Source organism: Pseudophryne corroboree, chromosome 5 (assembly GCF_028390025.1).
Source record: "Pseudophryne corroboree isolate aPseCor3 chromosome 5, aPseCor3.hap2, whole genome shotgun sequence".
In the NCBI taxonomy this organism is placed as follows: domain Eukaryota; kingdom Metazoa; phylum Chordata; class Amphibia; order Anura; family Myobatrachidae; genus Pseudophryne; species Pseudophryne corroboree.
This window is the reverse complement of record NC_086448.1, coordinates 458,269,932-458,295,858: the sequence shown is the minus strand read 5'-3', so window position 1 is coordinate 458,295,858 and position 25,927 is coordinate 458,269,932. Positions and strand designations below refer to the sequence as shown.

Sequence of the window (25,927 nt, the reverse complement as noted above, 5' to 3'; positions counted from 1 at the left end):
GAGTAATTCCTGAAGATCTGGATACCAAGCCCTCCTTGGGCAGTCTGGGACAATGAGGATCGCTTGAATCTTTGTTCTTCTTATGATCTTTAGAACTTTTGGAATGAGAGGAAGTGAAGGGAATACATACAGTGACTGAAACACCCATAGTGTCACCAGTGCATCCACTGATATTGCTTGAGGGTCCTCGACCTGGAACAAAATCTCTGAAGCGTCTTGTTGAGACAAGATGCCATCATGTCTATTTGAGGAATTCCCCAAAGACTTGTCACTTCTGTGAAGACCTCTTGATGGAGGCCCCACTCTCCTGGATGGTGATCATGTCTGCTGAGGAAGTCTGCTTCCCAGTTGTCCACTCCTGGAATGAAAATCGCCGACAGAGCGCTTGTATGATTTTTGTTCCGCCCTGGCGGTTTATGTACGCGACTGCTGTTACATTGTCCGACTGTATGAGTACGGGCAGATTACGAAGAAGATGTTCCGCTTGTAGAAGGCCGTTGTAAATGGCCCTTATCTCCAGAACGTTTATGTGGAGACAAGTTTCCTGGCTTGACCATCTTCCTTGGAAGTTTTCCCCCTGTGTGACTGCTCCCCAGCCTCGGAGACTTGCATCCGTGGTTACTAGGATCCAGTCCTGGATCCCAAACCTGCGCCCCTCTAGGAGGTGAGAGCTGTGCAGCCACCACAGGAGTGAGATTCTGGTCTTGGAAAACAGGATTATCCTTCGGTGCATGTCCAGGCGGGATCAGGACCACTTGTCCAACAGGTCCCACTGAAACACTCTGGCATGGAATCTGCCAAACTGAATGGCCTCGTAGGCCGCAACCATCTTCCCCAGCAACCGAGTGCATTGATGGATTGACACTCTTGCTGGTTTCAGAATTTGTTTGACCAGACTCTGAAGTTCCAGAGCCTATTCCACTGGAAGAAAAACTCTCTGTAGTTCTGTGTCCAGTATAATTCCCAAAAACGACAACCGCGTCATCGGAATCAACTGTGATTTTGGCAAGTTTAGGAAGAATTGTTGTTGAAGAACTGTCAGGGAGAGAGCAATGTTTTGCACCAACTGGTCCTTGGATCTCGCCTTTATCAGGAGATCGTCCCAGTACGGGATAATCGTGACTCCTTGCTCGCAAAGGAGAACCATAATTTCCGCCATCACTTCGGTGAAAATCCTCGGAGCTGTGGACAGACCAAATGGCAACATCTGAAATTGGTAATGACAATCCTGAATTGCAAACCTCAGGTAAGCCTGGTGCGGAGGATAAATGGGAACATGTAAATAGGCATCCTTAATGTCCACCGACACCATAAAATCCCCTTCCTCCAGGCTGGAGATCACTGCTTGGAGCGACTCCATCTTGACTTTGAATTTTTTTTTAGGTAGAAAATAAGATTTTACTTACCGATAAATCTATTTCTCGTAGTCCGTAGTGGATGCTGGGGACTCCGTCAGGACCATGGGGATTAGCGGCTCCGCAGGAGACAGGGCACAAAAATAAAGCTTTAGGATCAGGTGGTGTGCACTGGCTCCTCCCCCTATGACCCTCCTCCAAGCCTCAGTTAGGATACTGTGCCCGGACGAGCGTACACAATAAGGAAGGATTTTGAATCCCGGGTAAGACTCATACCAGCCACACCAATCACACCGTACAACTTGTGATCTGAACCCAGTTAACAGTATGACAACGTAGGAGCCTCTGAACAGACGGCTCACAACAAGAACAACCCGATTTTTTTGTAACAATAACTATGTACAAGTATTGCAGACAATCCGCACTTGGGATGGGCGCCCAGCATCCACTACGGACTACGAGAAATAGATTTATCGGTAAGTAAAATCTTATTTTCTCTAACGTCCTAGTGGATGCTGGGGACTCCGTCAGGACCATGGGGATTATACCAAAGCTCCCAAACGGGCGGGAGAGTGCGGATGACTCTGCAGCACCGAATGAGAGAACTCCAGGTCCTCTTTAGCCAGGGTATCAAATTTGTAGAATTTTACAAACGTGTTCTCCCCCGACCACGTAGCTGCTCGGCAGAGTTGTAATGCCGAGACCCCTCGGGCAGCCGCCCAGGATGAGCCCACCTTCCTTGTGGAATGGACCTTGACAGATTTAGGCTGTGGCAGGCCTGCCACAGAATGTGCAAGTTGAATTGTGCTACAAATCCAACGAGCAATCGTCTGCTTAGAAGCAGGAGCACCCAGCTTGTTGGGTGCATACAGTATAAACAGCGAGTCAGATTTTCTGACTCCAGCCGTCCTTGAAATATATATTTTCAATGCCCTGACAACGTCCAGCAACTTGGAATCCTCCAAATCGCTAGTAGCCGCAGGCACCACAATAGGCTGGTTCAGGTGAAACGCTGACACCACCTTAGGCAGAAAATGAGGACGCGTCCGCAGTTCTGCCCTGTCCGAATGGAAAATCAGATATGGGCTTTTATACGATAAAGCCGCAAATTCTGACACTCTCCTGGCTGAAGCCAGGGCCAGTAGCATGGTTACTTTCCATGTAAGATATTTCAAATCCGCCGATTTGAGTGGCTCAAACCAATGGGATTTGAGAAAATCCAAAACTACATTAAGGTCCCACGGAGCCACTGGGGGCACAACCGGGGGCTGTATATGTAGTACTCCTTTTACAAAAGTCTGGACTTCAGGAACTGAAGCCAATTCTTTCTGGAAGAAAATCGACAGGGCCAAAATTTGAACCTTAATGGACCCCAACTTGAGGCCCATAGACAATCCTGTTTGCAGGAAATGTAGGAATCGACCCAATTGAAATTCCTCCGTGGGGGCCTTCCTGGCCTCACACCACGCAACATATTTTCTCCAAATGCGGTGATAATGTTGTGCAGTCACCTCCTTCCTGGCTTTAACCAGTGTAGGAATGACCTCTTCTGGAATGCCTTTGTCCCTTAGAATTCGGCGTTCAACCGACACGCCGTCAAACGCAGCCGCGGTAAGTCTTGGAATAGACACGGTCCCTGCTGAATCAGGTCCCGTCTTAGAGGTAGAGGCCACGGATTTTCCGTGAGCATCTCCTGAAGTTCCGGGTACCAAGTTCTTCTTGGCCAATCCGGAGCCACGAGTATCGTTCTTACTCCCCTTTGCCGTATAATTCTCAGTACTTTGGGTATGAGAGGCAGAGGAGGAAACACATACACTGACTGGAACACCCACGGTGTTACCAGAGCGTCCACAGCTATTGCCTGAGGGTCTCTTGACCTGGCGCAATACCGGTCCAGTTTTTTGTTGAGGCGAGACGCCATCATATCCACCTTTGGTTTTTCCCAACGGTTCACAATCATGTGGAAGACTTCTGGATGAAGTCCCCACTCTCCCGGGTGTAGATCGTGTCTGCTGAGGAAGTCTGCTTCCCAGTTGTCCACTCCCGGAATGAACACTGCTGACAGTGCTATCACATGATCTTCCGCCCAGCGAAGAATCCTTGCAGCTTCTGCCATTGCTCTCCTGCTTCTTGTGCCGCCCTGTCTGTTTACGTGGGCGACTGCCGTGATGTTGTCCGACTGGATCAACACCGGCTGACCCTGAAGCAGGGGTTTTGCCAGGCTTAGAGCATTGTAAATCGCTCTTAGCTCCAGTATATTTATGTGAAGAGACATCTCCAGGCTTGACCATACTCCCTGGAAGTTTCTTCCCTGTGTGACCGCTCCCCAGCCTCTCAGACTGGCATCCGTGGTCACCAGGACCCAGTCCTGTATGCCGAATCTGCGGCCTTCTAACAGATGAGCACTCTGCAACCACCACAGAAGAGACACCCTTGTCCGTGGCGATAAGGTTATCCGCTGATGCATCTGCAGATGCGATCCGGACCATTTGTCCAGCAGATCCCACTGAAAAGTTCGTGCGTGGAATCTGCCGAATGGGATTGCTTCGTAAGAAGCCACCATCTTTCCCAGGACTCTTGTGCATTGATGCACAGACACTTTTCCTGGTTTTAGGAGGTTCCTGACAAGTTCGGATAACTCCTTGGCTTTCTCCTCCGGAAGAAACACCTTTTTCTGAACCGTGTCCAGAATCATTCCCAGGAACAGCAGACGTGTTGTCGGGGTCAACTGAGATTTTGGAAAATTCAGAATCCACCCGTGTTGTTGCAGCACTACTTGGGTTAGTGCTACTCCGTCCTCCAGCTGTTCTCTGGACCTTGCCCTTATCAGGAGATCGTCCAAGTAAGGGATAATTAATACGCCTCTTCTTCGCAGAAGAATCATCATTTCGGCCATTACCTTGGTAAAGACCCGAGGTGCCGTGGACAATCCAAACGGCAGCGTCTGAAACTGATAATGACAGTTTTGCACCACGAACCTGAGGTACCCTTGATGTGAAGGGCAAATTGGGACATGCAGGTAAGCATCTTTTATGTCCAGGGACACCATAAAGTCCCCTTCTTCCAGATTCGCTATCACTGCTCTGAGTGATTCCATCTTGAACTTGAATTTTTGTATGTACAGGTTCAAAGATTTCAGATTTAGAATAGGTCTTACCGAGCCGTCCGGCTTCGGTACCACAAATAGCGTGGAGTAATACCCCTTTTCCTGTTGTAGGAGGGGTACCTTGACTATCACCTGCTGAGAAAACAGCTTGTGAATGGCTTCCAATACCGTCGCCCTGTCTGAGGGAGATGTTGGCAAAGCAGACTTTAGGAACCGGCGAGGGGGAGACTTCTCGAATTCCAACCTGTAACCCTGAGATACTACCTGCAGGATCCAGGGGTCCACCTGTGAGCAAGCCCACTGCGCGCTGAAATTCTTGAGTCGACCCCCCACCGTTCCTGAGTCCGCTTGTAAAGCCCCAGCGTCATGCTGAGGGCTTTGCAGAACCCGCAGAGGGCTTCTGTTCCTGGGAAGGAGCTGCTTGCTGCCCTCTCTTACCCTTTCCTCTGCCTCGGGGCAGATATGACTGTCCTTTTGCCCGCTTCTTATAGGACCGAAAGGACTGCGGCTGAAAAGACGGTGTCTTTTTCTGTTGGGAGGGGGTCTGAGGTAAAAAGGTGGATTTCCCGGCAGTTGCCGTGGCCACCAAATCCGATAGACCGACGCCAAATAATTCCTCCCCTTTATACGGCAATACTTCCATATGCCGTTTGGAATCCGCATCACCTGACCACTGTCGTGTCCATAAACTTCTTCTGGCAGATATGGACATCGCACTTACTCTCGATGCCAGAGTGCAAATATCCCTCTGAGCATCTCGCATATAAAGAAAAGCATCCTTTAATTGCTCTAAAGTCTGTAAAATACTGTCCCTATCCAGGGTATCAATATTTTCAGTCAGGGAATCCGACCAGACCACCCCAGCACTGCACATCCAGGCTGAGGCGATGGCTGGTCGCAGTATAACACCAGTATGTGTGTATATACTTTTTAGGGTAGTTTCCAGCCTCCTATCAGCTGGATCCTTGAGGGCGGCCGTATCAGGAGACGGTAATGCCACTTGTTTTGATAAGCGTGTGAGCGCCTTATCCACCTTAGGGGGTGTTTCCCAGCGCGCCCTAACCTCTGGCGGGAAAGGGTATAATGCCAATAACTTTTTTGAAATTAGCACTTTTCTATCTGGGTTAACCCACGCTTCATCACATACATCATTCAATTCCTCTGATTCAGGAAAAACTACAGGTAGTTTTTTCACCCCCCACATTATACCCCTTTTTGTGGTACTTGTAGTATCAGAGATATGCAAAGCCTCCTTCATTGCCGTGATCATATAACGTGTGGCCCTACTGGAAAATACGTTTGTTTCTTCACCGTCGACACTAGATTCAGTGTCCGTGTCTGGGTCTGTGTCGACCGACTGAGGTAAAGGGCGTTTTACAGCCCCTGACGGTGTCTGAGACGCCTGGGCAGGTACTAACTGGTTTTCCGGCCGTCTCATGTCGTCAACTGATTTTTGTAATGTGCTGACATTATCACGTAATTCCATAAACAAAGCCACCCATTCCGGTGTCGACTCCCTGGGGGGTGACATCACCATTACCGGCAATTGCTCTGCCTCCACACCAACATCGTCCTCATACATGTCGACACACACGTACCGACACACAGCAGACACACAGGGAATGCTCTATTGAAGACAGGACCCCACTAGCCCTTTGGGGAGACAGAGGGAGAGTTTGCCAGCACACACCCAAGCGCTATAATATATATGGGAACAACCCTATATAAGTGTTGTATCCTTATAGCAGCTTAAATATAGTAATATCGCCAAAAAAAGTGCCCCCCCTCTCTGTTTTACCCTGTTTCTGTAGTGCAGTGCAGGGGAGAGTCCTGGGAGCCTTCCTCACAGCGGAGCTGAGCAGGAAAATGGCGCTGTGTGCTGAGGAGAATAAGCCCCGCCCCCTATTTCGGCGGGCTCTTCTCCGGAGTTTGTGAGATCTGGCAGGGGTTAAATACATCCATATAGCCTCAAGGGCTATATGTGATGTATTTTTTAGCCATAAAAAGGTATTATACATTGCTGCCCAGGGCGCCCCCCCAGCGCCCTGCACCCTCCGTGACCGCTGTGTGAAGTGTGCTGACAACAATGGCGCACAGCTGCAGTGCTGTGCGCTACCTCAGGAAGACTGAAAAGTCTTCTGCCGCCTGCTTCTGGACCTCTTCCATCTTCGGCATCTGCAAGGGGGGTCGGCGGCGCGGCTCCGGGACCGGACTCCATGGCTGGGCCTGTGTTCGATCCCTCTGGAGCTAATGGTGTCCAGTAGCCTAAGAAGCCAATCCATCCTGCACGCAGGTGAGTTGACTTCTCTCCCCTAAGTCCCTCGATGCAGTGAGCCTGTTGCCAGCAGGACTCACTGAAAATAAAAAACCTAAAAACTTTTTCTAAGCAGCTCTTTAGGTGAGCCACCTAGATTGCACCCTGCTCGGACGGGCACAAAAACCTAACTGAGGCTTGGAGGAGGGTCATAGGGGGAGGAGCCAGTGCACACCACCTGATCCTAAAGCTTTATTTTTGTGCCCTGTCTCCTGCGGAGCAGCTAATCCCCATGGTCCTGACGGAGTCCCCAGCATCCACTAGGACGTTAGAGAAATTGAGGGATTTTAGGTTAAGGATCGGTCTGACCGAGCAGTCTGGCTTTGGGACCACGAACAGGCTTGAATAAAAGTCTTCTCCCTGTTGTGACGGGGGAACCATGACAATGACCTGATTTTGACACAACTTTGTATTGCGTCGCATACTACCTCTGTCCGGAAGAGAAGCTGGTAAGGCAGATTTGAAAAATCGGCGAGGGGGAACGTCTTGAAACTCCAGTTTGTACCCTTGTGATACTATTTGTAAAACCCATGGGTCCAGGTCCGAACGAAACCAGAACTGACTGAAGAGTTTTAGACGTGCCCCCACTAGTGTGGACTCCCGCAGAGGAGCCCCAGCGTCATGCAGTGGAGTTTGCAGAAGCCGGGGTGGACTTCTGCTCCTGGGAACCAGACAAGGCTGGTGATCTTTTACCTCTTCCCCTTCCTCCAGTAGCAAGGAAGGAAGAACCTTGCCCTTTTCTGTATTTATTGGGCCGAAAGGACTGCATTTGATAGTGGTGTGTTTTCTTTTGTAGTGGAGGAACATAAGGCAAAAAGGATGACTTACCCGCGGTAGCCGTAGATACCAAATCAGCGAGGCCGTCACCAAACAAGGCACCACCTTTATATGGCAGAGATTCCATATTTTTCTTGGAGTCAGCGTCAGCATTCCATTGGTGAATCCACAATGCTCGCCTAGCTGAGACTGCCATGGCATTGGCCTTTGATTGAAAAAAAGGACAATATCTCTCGCAGTTTCCTTTAGGTATGCTGCAGCATCCTTGATATAACCCAGCGTCAAGAGGATTCTATCCCTATCTAGGGTATCTATATCAGATGACAAGTTATCTGCCTACTTTTCGATAGCACTACTCACCCACACAGATGCAATGACATGTCTGAGTAGCGTACCTGTGGTCGCATAAATGGATTTTAACGTAGTTTCTTGCTTACGATCTGCAGGATCCTTAAGGGCTGCCGTGCCAGGTGACGGGAGAGCCACCTTTTTAGACAAACGTGATAGGGCCTTGTCTACAATGGGGGGTGACTACCACTTTTCCCTATCCTCAGAGGGAAACGGATAAGCCACCAGAATCCTTTTGGGAATCTGAAACTTCCTGTCAGGGCTTTCCCAGACTTTTTCAAATAGAGTGTTCAGTTCATGAGAGGGAGGAAACGTTATCTCAGGTTTCTTTTCCTTATACAAACAGACCCTTTTATCAGGAACAGCAGGGTCCTCAGTGATATGTAATACATCTTTAACTGCCACAATCATGTACTGAATGCTCTTTGGCAATTTTGGATCTAATCTGGAATCACTATAGTCGACACTGGAATCAGTGTCCGTGTCGGTACCAGTGTCTGCCAACTGTGCAAAAGTACGTTTTTGTGACCCCGAGGGGTCCTGAACTTGTAATAACACATCCTCCACAGATTTCTTCCATGCCTGGGTCTGAGACTCAGACTTATCTAATCTCTTACTAATAAGAGCTACATTAGGATTCACAGCATTCAAAACATTTACCCAATCAGGAGTCGGCGGTGCCGACAGGGTCACCCCCACAGCCGTTTGTGTCCCTAATACAGCCTCCTCCTGGGAAGAGCACTCAGCCTCAGACATGTCGACACACGTGTACCAAACACCCACAGACACACCGGGCATATAGGGGACAGACCCACAGTAAAGTCTGTCAAAGAGACACATAGTGGATTTGCCAGCTCACAACCCAGCGCCAAATTGACGGGTCTGAAAACACTAGAAAATGCCAAAGACCTGTAGCGCTTTTAATATTAAGTATAGTGCACCAATTATCCTGTGCCCCCCCCCCCCGTTTTGCATCCTGATACTTGTCAGCAGTGTGAAGAAGGACCGGCTTCTCTGCAGCCTGAGGAGAGGAAATGGCGCAGAGTGAGCTGTGAGGACGAAGCTCCGCACCCTTAATGGCGCGCTTCTGTTCCGCTTTTTTCAATAAATGATTATACTAGTGGGGGTTAGGACAGTGCCTTGGCACTAATGTCCCCTCTTGCCAGTGTACACGGAGGATTTTTAGCTGCCCCGGGCGCCCCCGCCCCCTGCACACTGTAGTGCTGTGTGCGTATGTGGAAGCCTGGCGCGTAGCGTCCGATCGCTGCATGGTACCTCAGAAATGCTACTCACCTGTCTTCTGACTTCTGGCTCTGTAAGGGGGTGACGGCCGGCTGCCGGAGTGAGCAACTAGGCGTACCCAGCGATCAGCACCCTCAAAAAACTGGAGTCTGGAGGAGGGGCATAGAGGGAGGAGCCAGTTCACACCCTTTGAAAGTCTAAAAGTGCCCATGTCTCCTGCGGATCCCGTCTATACCCCACGGTTCTAATGGTGACCCCAGCATCCTCTAGGATGTATAAGAAAATAAGAATTTTTTTTTTTTTTTAATCTAAAATCATTTTGCATAGGGTTACATTCATGTTCTTCACCTAATTCACTCTTAAACCCCCCCCCCCCCCGACAATTTCTGAGTGGGTTTTTCGGGGAAAAAATCTTCAGTTAAGTGGTTAAGCAGCCAGTATTTACCCTGCACAGAGACAATATAACCCACCCAAATCTAACGCTCTCTGCACGCGTTACATCTGCCCAACCTGCAGTGCAACATGGTTATGCCGAATGGCTAACATACCTGAATAACCCCCTTAATCCACAATCATTAAAAAGCTCTATCAAAAACTAACTAGTCTATTAACATAAAAAAACAAAAACAACAGTTGAAAACATACCTCATCAAATAAGGCAAACAGGTCCTCTAATTTCTCTGTTACTGGAACAGACAAGTACTCTGCAAACTCTTTCAAGTTTATCTTTTCTCCTTTCCTTTTTCTAGCACTTTCAGAGAACTGACTTAATTCTTTTTCCAGTTTTTCCGGTTTTAATCTGTGAACAAAACATATTATTGATAAGGGCTAAGTTTCTTATTTTTCTTTATCATGCAACAAAAATTAATCTACAAAACTCTGAGTAATAATCCAAAATGTATCAGATTAATCCAGACAGATATTGTGATCCTTAGTTTGAACGGGATCCTGGCCGCTGGTAAAAGGTATGTATTCCGTTTGAATATCTAGGTAACGGATTAGTGCAAATTTTTGCATAATCATCACACAATATGTAGCATATACTGGGTACACAGTGCCTGATGAAGTGCATTGATACGATTGCTCAGTGTGTACTGTTTTTTATAACCTCCACTACAAAATCAGGAGTTTGGGAATGATATAGCATGTGTAGCACACACTATATCATACTCATAATTGGACCTGCATACAAACTATCCAATTATAGGGCCAATCAGTCAATTATTGGCCAATTGGCCCGAAAAGTGAATAGTATGTACCTGGCTTAACTCTGTTCTTTGGTAAGATGTACAATTCACAAACTCATGAGGAAAAACTACAACACTTGTGTCCAGTCTAACAGATCGGTTCAAACCATCAGATCTTACTGTGTGCAAGTCTTCTTAAAAGTAATTAAACTCGTGTTCAATAGTCTTTTCTATTTTTTAGTGAATTACAAAGCAATTACAGTATATTTAGAATTCATCTAATCTACTAAAGGCAAATCACCAAATAAATATCCTTTTGTTCCATCTTTGAAAGATAAAAAGCACTCATAGGGTATGGGATGGATTCACACGGGATAGAACTACTCTGTTTTAGAATGTACTAAAGGAGCACAAACGTGGCTATCAGAGATTAAATGATTTATGTATAACCAATTTATAGACCTAATAGGGCAGAAGATACTTTTGAATAATATAGTTGGCGGTGCTCCCTACAGTCAAGCACAGGGGATCCGTCCAGGATCCCGACAGCAGCGTGTGCTGGGCTCTGAGGAGAGAGGGAGAGGCAAACAATGGTAGACTCGGTTATCCTGCTGACAGAGGGCATAGAGGCCCAGAGACAGGAAAAGGTGATGGACCCATTACTTACCAGCAGCAGTGAGTACAGGTCAATGCTGGGTAGTCTCTTCAAAACCGGCTGCACGGGAGAATCAGGAGCCCCCACAGCCCATAGCTCAGTGTTATCACATAGCCGCTGACCCCTACCTGTGCCCCCTCCACTCAGTGTACTCCTGCATCCTGCTCAGCAGTATCCCGGGTCCTGGAGCATCGGCGGACTATGCCAGGATCCCTTGAGATCCTGCACCGCTGCCAAATTCTGCACCGCTATGACCGCCATCACCGTAGGCTGTGACTGGTGGCCTCAGGCGGAGGAGAGGGAGCCGATGTGGCTGATGCCTCTGCCGCCTGCTGTAGCTGATCCCGGGAGGCAGGGAGAGGGAGCCGCTGATCCTGGGACTGAGGAGAGAGAGCCGGCTGAGGCAGATGGGGGGAGGGGGAAAAGGAAGCTGGTGGGGTGATGCAGGGAAGGGGGAGAGGTATCCAGCGGTGACTGATGGCTGGAGACGTGAGAGAGAAAGCTGATGCAAGGAGGAGGGAAAGGAAGCCAGCGGGGGTAGAGCAAGCCGCTGAGGCTGATTCCGGGAGGGAGGGAGAGGTAGCTGTCATAGGCTGCTGACAACACACACTACAGAGGGAGGGGAGAGAGAAATGTACAGCAGCAGCATGACGAACTACTGGCTGTGCCTTGATGAAGTGGTCTAACAGCAAAACAAACCCCTAGTCTTAGTTCGTCCTCTACCCTGAGTTATGCCTTCCCAAAAATCCCCCCCATAGAATACATTAGAAAATGGTCACTTTTGAAAAAAAAACGGAAATGGGAGAAAAAAAAACCTGAGAGTTTAAACTTTAGATTACTGCCATCTAAGGAATTTCCTAGGGGAGAATTCCATTTATTTGATTCAGCCTTAATATGAGGGCGCAACCGTGCCTATATAAATATATATAATAAAACACAATTCCCAAGTGCGCTGTATTAGTTGAATGTTTTTTCAAAGATTCTTCCAAGATGAACCCAATAGGTATAGACTACAAATTGGAAAATTCTTATAGATAAGGTTTCCCGGTCCTGAAACAGATATATATATATATATATATATATATATATATATATATATATAGGATCAGTGTGATTATACACACACACACACACTAAAACCAGTATATACATGACCATACTATACTTACCCCAAACTTCTGACAAGTCTTGCAAACTCCAAGAGGGATGTATCTGAGGGGAGGCGGAGCTGTCCCTCAGCCAATGCCAACTGGCAGTCTTCAAATGTGTAATCTGTGACAGACACGTCCAAGGCTCTTTAAAGAGGAAAATTTCAAGAAAGCATAAATTATATGTTTAAACTTTAATAAATTGCCTAACTTTTTTCAATAATGCATCAATGATTATGGCCACACATGAATGATAATGATATATTGAACATAAAATACATGTCCATTTGGGAAAATTTTCTAACTGAACTGTATTGGATGTTATTTTGTTTATATTTTTAATACAATAACCAATGTATTTTTTTGCTTAAAAATATTGGCAGGTAATAGAGTAATTTGCTAGTCTGTAAGAACTATCTGTTTATGACAGTGCACAGTACATGCACTGTGCATTACATAGAATAAAGTGATATGTTTATACTATACATATGGAATGAGATCATGTACAACCTACAGTAAGTTAAATGCATATCAGCAGTCACAGATGAGTTATGTAACCATTTTAAAGCAATATTTTAGCCAGATGGCCTATATATAGGAAACAGAATTTCATAGCAACATCTAGTATAAATAAGTTACAGAGGAGACTAAATTATTCCTTGTAATACACAAGTTTTTCAAATGAACACTAAAGTGAGATCACTCACGGCTTGTAAGAATATTAATTACTGTTGTTGTTGCATATATTAACATTCCTTGTGTATTTTCTGAACTAATCATATTTAGTTATTTCAACTGTATTTTTTTTCCCTTGCAAAAGGCATCAGTCAGTGGTTGAACTGACATCCATTGAGGAGATGCTATTGCAATTTCTCTCGTCACTAGTATTTTCTGAATCTTTAATATAAACATAGGCATATAGAAATTGTTGAAATGGCCACTATCCTAGACAGATTACAATTCCACTGAAACACTACTCATCTGAAACGGGTGGAACCTATACGCATAAAATACATTCCACTGACTGTTACCCTGTCATCAGAACTCAACTGAGGTGAAACAACAGGATGGTATCGGAATTCCGATGCTCGGGATGCCGGCAGTCAGAATACTAACATCGGCATCCCGAAGCGCAGGATCCCGACAACTGTTAGGTAAGTGCTCTAACCCTAACCCCCTTCCCGTCCCTTCCGGCAGCCTGACCCTAGCGGGTGGTACCTAACACTAAACCTCCCACCTTAGTACCTTACCCTAACCTCTCTTTCTTAGTGCCTAAACCTAACCCTTCCTACCTGCAGACTAGCCCTAACCTTCCCCCACCCTGGCAGCCTAACCCTAACCCTCCCCCCTGCAGCCTAACCCTAACCCTCCCCCCCCTGCAGCCTAACCCTAACCCTCCCCCCCTGCAGCCTAACCCTAACCCTCCCCCCCTGCAGCCAAATACTAACCCTCCCCCCCTGCAGCCAAACACTAACCCTCCCCCCCTGCAGCCAAACCCTAACCCTCCCACCGCAGCCAAATCCTAACCCTCCTACCGCAGCCTAACCTAACCCTCCCCCCTGAACCTAACCCACTCCGGCATACTTTTGGCGCCGGCATAGTGATCCATGTTGGGATCCCAGCATTGGTGTTCCGACTACCGGCATCTCGACCGGATCCTGAACACCACCAGACTTGGAGATGTCACCATTATCTGACTGATGTTTTAAAAGCAAAATATAGAACTATAAAGAATACTAAATATTCTATAATATATTGAGCTATTATCAAGACAAATAGATTAAATTTTAAGAAAACTATCCAGAAGTACTGAACAAATGTTGTACACCCAATAAGTTTAGCAAGCTAGAATTGGTCTGCCTAAAATAAATGTATTCTTTTTGGAATACTGGTGAGGTTCTATTCTGTCTGGTTCTTCTCCATGCACTATCCATAACACCAGTGTGCCTTGTCTTTGGTCTCCTTCTACCGATCAATGACTTCGATAGTGTCTGATCGCCCATACAATGTATACAGGCTCATTGAGAGCTGTTGCGTCTTCCCCTGTAACTCACCATTGCCTTTTCCTAGAAGCTACGGCGAGCTGGCCTACCCTACTCCCTGTACTTGTCCCTGGCCATAGATTTACTGCAATGCATCTTACTCATGCTATGTATTCATGTGTTGGGTCACAGTTGTACACTGTGTTAATGCAGTATTATGCTGATAGTTTTAGGTCTATCCCATGTACATTGTTGTGTGAATGGAATACACAAGCCGTACAAGAGGCACCTAATAAAATAAAGATAAGGACACAGTTATGAAAATTGCCACCATCATCAGTTGCTATGGGAAATAACAGTTACCCGTAGAACACAATTCATAAATACCTATCCCCAAATTATCTTAATATACACTAGAGTATGCTGTATAAATCCAATATTGGCCAATTGAGCATCCTGTACAGTAAAACCTCTACTAAGCACTAGCAGTGAATGATTTGCAGAAGTGAAGAAGTGATTGAGTCACATTACATCCTGGCACAAGAAGAAGGTAAAGTCTATGTACACATTATTTATTCAGACCAGCTAGCGATTACATCAGCTCTCTCATTGTAATGTTATCAACTGTGCTTCAGCATGTAAGTCAGTAAAACAATACACCACAAAGTTGGAAGAGCGCAATATAATCAGAAAAGAAGCCACTGCGGTGTGAACCTCTGTTCTGATATGTACTTTAAGAGCTACAATATTTATTTTCTTGCAGGTTGTATAATAACTGAACTCACACAATACTAATACTTAACAGGGCGCCAATGCCAAGAGTTTTGTTTGCTCTGCCTAGAAGTGCAATCTTTTCAGTAGGGATCCTAATTTTTAAATGTAATTAGTAATAGAACGGTATAGCAGGTAAAAATTATGTAATGAGAGCTTCAAACGCATGTATTGAAGAGGAAAATTATCCCATTAAATCCCACTGTCAACTTTGAAATGTTGGTTGAGGAGCAGTAGTAACTGCAGCCAACAGAAGCAATATCAATACATTACAGTCAAGGCATGAAGTCATTCATGAGTGAAAATCCACTTATATTTTGTAATTATCTTTTTCCATAAATCAATATAATTTGGTCCCAAACCACTTCTTTATAATATTTATATTTTTTGATATGCTGGACCCAATGAATTGTTATTGTATGCCTGAATCCAGAGATAAGATCATAAAAATGGTCTCTCTTACCTACAGCCTTTATAATGATTAAAAATCTTCTGGTACCACATGGGGCTTGTTTACCATCATCAAACCTGACTTGATCATTTACTATTAGTGAAGGAAGCATGGACACTGACCTAGCAGAAATTGCCTTACATAGAAACATAGAACTTGACGGCAGATAAGAACCATTTGGCCCATCTGCTCTGCCTCTTTTTTAAATACAGGTTGAGTATTCCTTATCCAAAACGCTTGGAACCAGAAGTATTTTGGATATCTGATTATTCAGAATTTTGGAATAATTGCATACCATAATGAGATATCATGGCGATGGGACCCAAGTATAAGCACAGAATGCATTTATGTTTCATATACACCTTATACCCACAGCAGGAAGGTCATTTTAGCCAATATTTTTTAATAATTTTGTGCATTAAACAAAGTGTGACTACATTCACACAATTCATTTATGTTTCATATACACCTTATACACACAGCCTGAAGGTCATTTAATACAATATGTTTAATAACTTTGTGTAGTTAACAAAGTTTGTGTACATTGAGCCATCAGAAAACAAAGGTTTCACTATTTCACTCTCACTCAAAAAATTCCGTATTTCGGAATATTTGGATATGGGATACTCAACCTGTATCTGTTTTAAGCAAGGAGACTGATCTATACCTCGATTATTTTCCTAATTTGGGAAGAGTTATAACTGTGACAACAAACATTTTAAATGTACAGCATGAGATAGTTAAGGTAAGGCATTTGTTGTAACTTATAATATTTTTGGGGAAAAATAAACGAAAACACATACTTAGTGATCAGTTTGAGAGCTTTAATAATATGTCCATGGAGGATGAGACATGAACTGTTGGTCTTCAAATAATCAAAACAGCATTTTTGGAGTTTTTAATTTAAATGATCTCACACATCACAGATTAGCCTTGTTCCCTTTTTATGATGATTCCCGTGCTGCGTACTTTTCCCTTCATTGTGTTACTTTGTACTCGGTTCTGCATCTTAGTTTGCTTATAAGGTACTAAGCACTTAGGGTTAGTGTTTTTGTGCGCCTAAGTAGCAATGTCCATGACGTGATAAATGCAGCTATCTGTCACAATTTGAGGATAGCTGTATATGGACACAAATGTATTTGAACTTGACAAAGGGGTATATTCAATTGAAGTCGAAAGGTATAGTCTGTCGAAAAGACGTCAGTTATCGACTTTTTTAGGTTGGAAGGGGCTCCAACCTATTCAATCTAATCCCAAATTATCCGACAAGTCGAGGAATTCGACTTGTCGAAAAGCACGTGGATCGGCGGAATAGCTGCTGATCCGCGTGCTTGTGTCGTCGGTTTTGGCCCCCTTTTTGACCATCTCAATTCGACTTTAAAAAAAAGTTGAAGTGAGATGGGGGACCAGAAACGGGAAGAGCTGCGGGCTGACGGGGAGAGCAGCGCCGGAGGATGTGTCACAGCCGCCGCTCATGGCAGCGTCCAGCCGGCTCCAGCAAGCGAGACCTCGCTTGCTGGAGCCGTGTGGAAGCTGCCGTGAGCGGCGGCTGTGATGCGGGAGCAGAGACGGAGGAGAGGAGGAGACGGGCGGGGAGACTGGGAGAGCCGCGGGCAGACGGGAGAGAACAGCGCAACAGCAGCGGGCAGCGTAGCCGGAGGATGTCACAGCCACGCTCACAGCAGCGTCAACCCAGCTCCAGCAAGCGAGACCTCGCTTGGGGTGGATGCTGCCATGAGTGGCGGCTGTGACATCCTCCGGCTACGCTGCTATAGCGCTGCTCTCCCCCGTCTGCCCGCGTCTCTCCCCTGTCTCAGCTCCAGCATCTCAATTCGACTTTTTTTAAAGTCGAATTGAGATGGCATTGAATAGCCCAGGTAGGATCCATTCCGACAAATGAATGTCGGAATGGATCAGACTTCAATTGAATATACCCCAAAGTCTTTAATGGTGGAAAGAGTTTCATCTTTATTTCACTTGGAAATAACCTGAAATTGTTTGGATTGTTTTGTTTTAAACTAATGGAGAAGAAGGATGATATATGGGGGGTGGGGTGAGGGGGGTGTACTCTTTGAAAAGTAATAGCTCTACTATGGGTATGAGGTTCTCCCAGTAAGCTGGAGCTGCTGACATAATAGGTGTGCCTTCATTTACCTATTGCGCTATTGTAACTGTTAGCAATGTCCACATAAACTTGACGTAGTAGTACCCCCACAGCACAATGCACAGGTCAACATAACCATATAATTGCCCCTAAGCTACCCACTATCAAGGGTGAGATGTAACCATATGTAGAACCTTCAGAGAGAAAACAGGATTTTGATACCTACCGGTAAATCCTTTTCTCCTAGTCCGTAGAGGATGCTGGGGTCCACTTCATGACCATGGGGTATAGACTGTTCTGCAGGAGCCATGGGCACTCTTAAGACTTTTCAATGGGTGTGAACTGGCTCCTCCCTCTATGCCCCTCATCCAGACCTCAGTTATAGGAACTGTACCCAGGAAGACGGACATTTCAAGGAAAGGATTTACTTTAATACTAGTGGTGAGATACATACCAGCTCACACCTCAACCATGCCACACAACATGGCATTCAACAGAACACACGCCAACAGGCATGAACCAATTACAGCAACATGCTGAAACAAATATAACACAACTTGTGTAACTCTAACAAAACTGCAGGTAAAGTACGCACTGGGACGGGCGCCCAGCATCCTCTACGGACTAGGAGAAAAGGATTTACTGGTAGGTATCAAAATCCTGTTTTCTCATACGTCCTAGAGGATGCTGGGGTCCACTTCATGACCATGGGGTTTATACCAAAGCTCCAGTACGGGCGGGAGAGTGCGGATGACCCTGCAGCACCGATTGACCAAACTTGAGGTCTTCATCGGCCAAGGTGTCAAACTTGTAGAATTTTGCAAAGGTGTTTGATCCCGACCAAGGAGCTGCTCGGCAAAGTTGTAATGCCGAGACCCCCCGGGCAGCCGCCCAGGATGAGCCCACCTTCCTAGTGGAATGGGCCTTCACCGACGTCGGTAACGGCAATCCAGCCGTAGTATGAGCGTGCTGAATCGTACCTCTGATCCAATGCGTAATAGTCTGCTTGGAAGCAGGACACCCAATCTTGTTGGGAGCATACAGGACAAACAAAACCTCTGTTTTCCGTATTCAAGCTGTTCTAGCGACATAAATCTTCAAAGCCCTAACCACATCTAGAGACTTTGACTCAGTGAACGTGTCAGTAACTACTGGCACCACAATAGGTTGGTTTATGTGGAAAGTTGAAACCACCTTTGGAAGAAAATGTGGACGAGTTCTCAACTCTGCCCCATCATCATGGAAGATCAGGTAAGGGCTCTTGTGAGACAAGGCCCCCAACTCAGACACCCGCCTTGCGGATGCCAAGGCTAAAAGCATCACCACTTTCCAAGTGAGAAACTTCAACTCCATCTCTTGTAGAGGCTCAAACCAATCCGATTGAAGGAACTGCAACACCACATTAAGGTCCCATGGTGCCACTGTAGGCACAAATGGAGGCTGGATGTGCAGAAGCCCTTTCACGAATGTCTGAACCTCTGGAAGAGAGGCCAATTGTTTTTGGAAGAACACGGAAAAGGCCGAAATCTGGACCTTGATTGGCCCCAATCGGAGGCACGCCTCCACACCAGCCTGCAGAAAATGGAGAAAATGTCCCAAATGAAACTCTTCCGTAGGAGCCTTCTTGGATTCACACCAAGACACATATTTTCTCCAAATACGGTGGTAATGTTTAGACGTTACTCCTTTCCTGGCCTGAATAAGGGTGGGGATGACTTCCTTGGGAATACCCTTTCGGGCTAGGATCCGGCGCTCAACAGCCATGCCGTCAAATGTAGCCGCGGTAAATCTTGATACACGACGGCCCCTGCTGCAGCAGGTCCTCGCGAAGAGGAAGAGGATCTTCTATGAGCAACTCCTGAAGATCTGGGTACCAAGCCCTCCTTGGCCAGTCTGGGGCAATGAAGATTGCTCGAACTCTTGTTCTTCTTATGATCCTGAGCACTTTTGGGAACAGCGGAAGTGGAGGGAAGACATACACCGACCGGAACACCCACTGGGCCACTAGCGCATCCACTGCTATTGCTTGAGGGTCTCTCAACCTGGAACAATATTTCTGAAGCTTCTTGTTGAGACGAGATGCCATCATGTCTACTTGAGACACTTGTCCCCTCTGCGAAGACTTCTTGGTGGAGGCCCCACTCTCCTGGATGGAGATCGTGTCTGCTGAGGAAGTCTGCTTCCCAGTTGTCCACTCCCGGAATGAAAATTGCCGACAGAGCCTTTACATGTCTTTCTGCTCAGAGGAGGAGCTTTGTCACCTCTGCCATTGCCGCTCTGCTTTTCGTTCCGCCCTGACTGTTTATGTACGCGACTGCTGTTACACTGTCCGACTGGATCGGCACGGGAGGCTCTTGAAGATGTACCGCTTGTTGAAGGCCATTGTAAATGGCTCTCAATTCCAGCACATTTATGTGAAGGCAGGCTTCCTGACTTGACCATTTTCCTTGGAAGCTTTCCCCCTGAGTGACAGCTCCCCAGCCTCAGAGATTTGCATCCGTGGTTACCAGGACCCAGTCCTGAATCCCGAACCTGCGTCCCTCTAGTAGGTGAGAACTGTGTAGCCACCACAGGACCGAAATCCTGGCTTTTGACGACAGGATTATCTTCCGGTGCATGTGTAGGTGGGATCCCGACCACTTGTTCAACAGGTCCCACTGGAATACTCTGGCATGGAACCTGCCAAACTGTATGGCCTCGTAGGCCACCACCATCTTCCCCAACAATCGAATGCACTGATGGATCAACACACTCGATGGTTTCAATATATTTTACCATTTTCTGGATTTCCAGAGCCTTTTCCACCGGAAGAAACACTCTCTGAACTTCTGTGTCCAGAATTATCCCGAGAAAAAACAATCTTGTCGTCGGTTCCAACTGTGACTTTGGATAATTTATGATCCAACCGTGTTGTTGGAGTATTGACAGGGAGAGTGTGATGTTTGTAACAACTGCTCCCTGGATCTCGCCTTTATCAGGAGATCATCTAGATAAGGAATTATATTAACTCCTTTTTGACTGCCATCACCTTGGTGAATACCCTCGGCGCCGTGGAGAGACCGAAAGATAACGTCTGGAATTGGTAATAGCAATCCTGAACCGCGAATCTTAGATAAGCCTGGTGAGGAGGATAAATGGGAACATGCAGGTAAGCATCCTGTATGTCTACAGACACCATGTAGTCCCCCTCCTCCAGACTGGAAATCACTGCCTTCAGTGATTCCATTTTTTACTTGAAACATTTAAAGTAGAGATTCCGATTTTTTAGGTTTAGGATCGGTCTGACCGAGCCGTCCGGCTTCGGAACTACAAAAAGGCTTGAATAAAACCCCTCCCCTTGTTGTGACAAAGGTACCAGGACTATGACCTGATCCTGACATAATTTTTGGATTGCCGCCGTTACTGCTTCCCTTTCTGGAAGAGAAGCTGGCAAGGTCGATTTGAAAAATCGACATGGGGGAACGTCTTGAAACTCCAGCTTATATCCCTGGGACACTATTTGAAACACCCAGGGATCCAGGCCAGACAGAATCCAACCTTGGCTGAACAGTTTGAGACGTGCCCCCACCCGAGCGGCCTCCCGCAAAGGAGCCCCAGCGTCATGCTGAAGATTTGGCAGAAGTAGGGGTAGACTTCTGCTCCTGGGAACCTGAAGCCGCTGTGGACTTCTTTCCCTTTCCCTTTCCCCTTCCCCTACCTGCAAAGAAGGGGGAACCTCTCGCTTTTTTGTATTTATTGGGCCGAAAGGACTGCATGTGCGGGTGATATGTCTTTTTTGCCGGTGCAGGTGCAGAGGGCAAAAATGTCGACTTACCTGCGGTAGCCGCAGAGACTAACGCATCCAGTCCATCGCCAAATAAGGCCTCATCTTTATATGGGAGAGCCTCCATATTTCTTTCGGAATCTGCATCCGCGTTCCACTGGCGAATCCACAATGCCCGCCGAGCCGATACTGCCATGGTAGCGGCTTGTGAACTGAAGAGTCCAATATCTTTCATCGCTTCTAGCATGTATTCGGCAGTGTCTTTGATATTCCCTAACTTAAGGAGTATCTCATCTTTATCAATCTTGTCAATTTCTGATGACACGCTTTCTGACCATTTTTCAATAGCGCGATTCACCCACGCGCAAGCAATTGTGGGCCTGAGCAGCGTACCATTGGCAACATAAATGGATTTCAATGTAGTTTCCATCTTTCGGTCTGCCGGCTTTTTTAGTGAATCCGTGCCAGGTGCAGGGAGAATTACCTTCTTTGTCAGCCTGGACAGTGCACTGTCTAACACAGGGGGTGATTCCCATTTTTTCATGTCCTCCACCGGGAAAGGATAAGCTATCTGAATTCTCTTTGGAATACGAAATTCACCCACATCCCTTCAAAGAGAGTATTAAGCTTGTGGGAAGGAGGGAAAGTGACCTTGGATTTTTTTTCTTTATAGAAATAAGCCTTCTCCTGAGGTACAGGAGTGGCTTCCGTGACTTCCAGAACTTCCCTTATAGCTACAATCATATATTGTATATTTTTTGCCAATTTATGATCTATTTCTCTGGAGTCACTATCGTCGACCCAAGAATCAGTGTCCGTGTCGGTATCAGTATTCACAATATTCGCAAATGGTCTCTTATGTGACCCCAGAGACCCCTCTGCGGATGCAAGAACAGAGCCCTGAAAAATCACATCCTCCACAGATTTTCTCAGGCACTCAGCATGAGAGTCAGACTTATCTAATCTCCTATTGATATGATGCATACTATCACGTATTTCTTTCACCCATGCAGGCTCCTGGTGTGCCGGCAGCACCACCACATTACACTTCTGTGTCCCTAAAATGGTTTCCTCCGGGGAGGAACTCCCTGCCTCTGACATGTCTTACACACGTGTACAACACACACACGGACACACTGTGACTTATAGGGGACAGACCCACAGTAAAATCTGTCAGAGGGACACAGTTTAGGAGCAGCCAGTTCACAACCCCAGCGCCAGTATCTAATGCCTGTGAACACAGAATGCCCACTGACATGCAGCGCTTTTTACACAGTAAAACACACTTGTAAAGCACCAAAAGTCGCTCGTGTCCCCCCCTGTTTTGCACCCTGATACTTGTAGTCAGAAGTGAAGGAGGACCAGCGATGTCTCTGCAGCCTGAGGAGAGAGAACATGGCTGCCTGAGGAAGAAGCTCCGCCCCCACAATGACGCGTTTTTACCTCAGAAACTTTTCATAATATTTATAGTGGCGGGGGTAGGGCTGGGCATTTTATGCCCCATTTTTGCCAGTTTATAGAGGTGTTTTTGCTGCCCAGGACGCCCCCCCCCCCCCTCTGCAGTGCCTGTGTGTGTGGGCAGCAATGGCGCGCTGCGCTCCCACCAGCCGCGCTGTACCTCAGCCGTCACTTTACTTGATAGAAGATCTGTCTTCTTCTACTCACCTGTCTTCTGGCTCTGTGAGGGGGGTGACGGCGTGCTGTGGGAGTGAGCATCTAGACACGGCTAGCGTTCAGTACCCTTCAGGAGCTAACGGTGTTCTGTCAGCCAGAAGCAGAGCCATGAAACTCTTCAGGAAGTTGGTTCCTACTTCTGCCCCCTCAGTCTCACGAAGCAGGGAGACTGTTGCCAGCAGTTCTCCCTGAAAATAAAAAACCTAACATAAGTCTTTTCAGAGAAGCTCAGTAGAGCTCCCCTAGAGTGCATCCAGTCTGCCTGGGCACAATTCTAAAACTGAGGTCTGGAGGAGGGGCATAGAGGGAGGAGCCAGTTCACACCCATTGAAAAGTCTTAAGAGTGCCCATGGCTCCTGCGGAACCGTCTATACCCCATGGTCATGAAGTGGACCCCAGCATCCTCTAGGATGTACGAGAAATAAATGTAGTGCTGTGGACTAGATAAGTTTTCATGCCCCCCCCCCCCCCCCCCAAGTGTTAGTGAAACAACAGTACACAGAGCACAAACAATAAGAAAGAGATGTGTGCAGTACATACTTGGCCATTACACGTCTTACGTTGTTTGCATACAGAGCAGGGTTCTTCTTCTCTTCTTCAGAAGGAGTATATATTGGAAGAAACTACAGAGTAAAAAGGAAATGGAATAAGCAGATAAAGATACGCTAACCGGTTATTACTATGTGCACTGAGTAGAATGGGATTGAAACATGTATCAACGACAATCATCATAGTTCCTACAGTCACTCATCTACTTTGGTCAAGAACCAGTTACATAATCCTCCATAAACTATTCTACTTTACAACCTCCCATCTATACAGCACACACATAACTTTACATACAGTGTGTTCTCCTTCTACACTCCCACATCCCATGGACTCCAGACCAACATTGCTCTGTGAGTGGATCATACAACCCACCAAGAATCTTTGCAAAATACAGTATGTAGCACTGTTTCTCATGTATTAAAGTACTATTTTCCTATAGATTGGAAACGTGTGAGCTTTGCTCTTTTATCTCTCTGTTATTACCCAGTCTTGTCAATTGTAAAGCATATGGAATATGCTGACGCTACGTAAATGTTAATAAATTAATGTCTAGATACTACCAGGTAACCCGGGCGGTCTCTCTCTGTACTATACCAGTCACTTGCAATCACTACATGCAAAAGAGACTGTGGGAAATGCAACATAATAATCCATTGGCTGCTGATTATTAAAGCTGGTGTGAGGAAAGATCTTATAAGGAGTATTATGGGATAAAGTTTGGGCTTGTGATTGATGAAACTTGCATGTACTTTAATAGATTCCACTGATACTCCCCGACTCCTGGCCAAATAGATGTTGGAAAATGCTATTACATTAGATGTTAGGACTGTGTCCGGATAACAATATTTATGCTTACTGACAGCTTGCGATACCTGCTTCATCTGTTAAATGTCTGGATAAATCAATTGAGTAAATTAATGACATCTTCTGCCAGCTAAAAAACCTTTGGATACCTTTTTTCTTGCCGAGAAATAAAAGCTGTGCGTTAAATAAGTGTTCTGCAAGAAATACTATACCAGTGTGAGAATACTAAAGCTTAGTGCAAGATAAGTAAAGATGGCCATACATCTTAAGATTTTCTGTCCAACCAATCAATTTACTGGTTAGACCAAACACTGGTAATAGACGGGAGCAAAGGACAATTGACCATTTGTTCCCAAATGCTGGAAAATGGACAAAACTGGTCGTTCAGACAAGTTGGTTTAATACAGTTGTCCGTTTTCTGGCGTTTAGGAGCAAATGGTCAATTGACATCTGCTCCCATCCATTACCAGTTTTTGGTCCAAACAGTGAACTGGTTGGTTAGAAAATCTTAATGTGTATGGCTATCTATTCTGCAAAGATACTCTCTGTATCCAAATGTTTTGCTTAGAAAGTATCTTATGAATTGCAAAATAGTTGCTGTTTTGAATTAGTATCATACCTTATTGCTTAGTTGTTGTTTTTTTTTTATGTAAGAGTATACGCTATACACATAATTTATTTTGTGATATAAGTATCATTTGAAAGTCTGTGTATTGATTGTTTCATGTGCCGACAGTGTGAATTGTAATATTGTTTTAATATATATTCTATTTTAAGAAATATTTAGTTCTGACAGCGCTTCTAAAAGTTTTTTTTTTTTTTTACTGTTGCAATAGCAGTTCGAATACATGGACTGAATGCCTTTGAGAAAACCAAGCCGTTGGTCGGATAGAAGATCAGGTAAAATTTGTTGTAGTAATGTGACCATTATTTTTTTATGGAATCTTGAAACCATAATTTAGCAATGCAATGGGAAGATTTTTATATAGCATGGGAAGCAAATATGTGTGATTCAGTATTGAGGGATAGGAAGGATTGTCTCTCTGAAACGTATAATGTTCTTTTTTTTTTTTTAAACAATTTGTTTTATTTTATTGTATTATAAAGAAGTGGGTACCAAGTTGTGGCGAGGCAGCTTACAATAATCACCTGACAGCCTGTCAGGGCCTGTGATTTATGGAGAGCTTACAATAAATATAACAAAACTGTGCTTTCATATTAAGCCCAGGAATTGAAAAAAACATTTCTAAAATTTCACACAAAAAAAATAAGAATTTACTTACCGATAATTCTATTTCTCGTAGTCCGTAGTGGATGCTGGGAACTCCGTAAGGACCATGGGGAATAGCGGCTCCGCAGGAGACTGGGCACAAAAGTAAAGCTTTAGGACTACCTGGTGTGCACTGGCTCCTCAACCTATGACCCTCCTCCAAGCCTCAGTTAGGATACTGTGCCCGGACGAGCGTACACAATAAGGAAGGATTTATGAATCCCGGGTAAGACTCATACCAGCCACACCAATCACACCGTACAACCTGTGATCTGAACCCAGTTAACAGCATGATAACAGAGGAGCCTCTGGATAGATGGCTCACAACAACAATAACCCGATTTAGTTAACAATAACTATGTACAAGTATTGCAGACAATCCGCACTTGGGATGGGCGCCCAGCATCCACTACGGACTACGAGAAAT

At 45.7% G+C, this 25,927-nt stretch overlaps 1 protein-coding gene across 1 annotated transcript in view; it reads right to left on the bottom strand.

Annotated features, from left to right (window-relative positions):
• Window positions 1–25,927, bottom strand: part of LPCAT1 (lysophosphatidylcholine acyltransferase 1) — a 275,186-nt gene that overhangs the window by 59,604 nt on the left and 189,655 nt on the right. The window contains exons 9-11 of the mRNA XM_063922939.1: window positions 23,418–23,500; window positions 12,154–12,279; window positions 9,788–9,941 (exon numbers count right to left, since the gene is read on the bottom strand). Coding sequence (XP_063779009.1) covers window positions 9,788–9,941; window positions 12,154–12,279; window positions 23,418–23,500 — 363 coding nt within the window. The remainder of the gene's footprint in view (window positions 1–9,787; window positions 9,942–12,153; window positions 12,280–23,417; window positions 23,501–25,927) is intronic.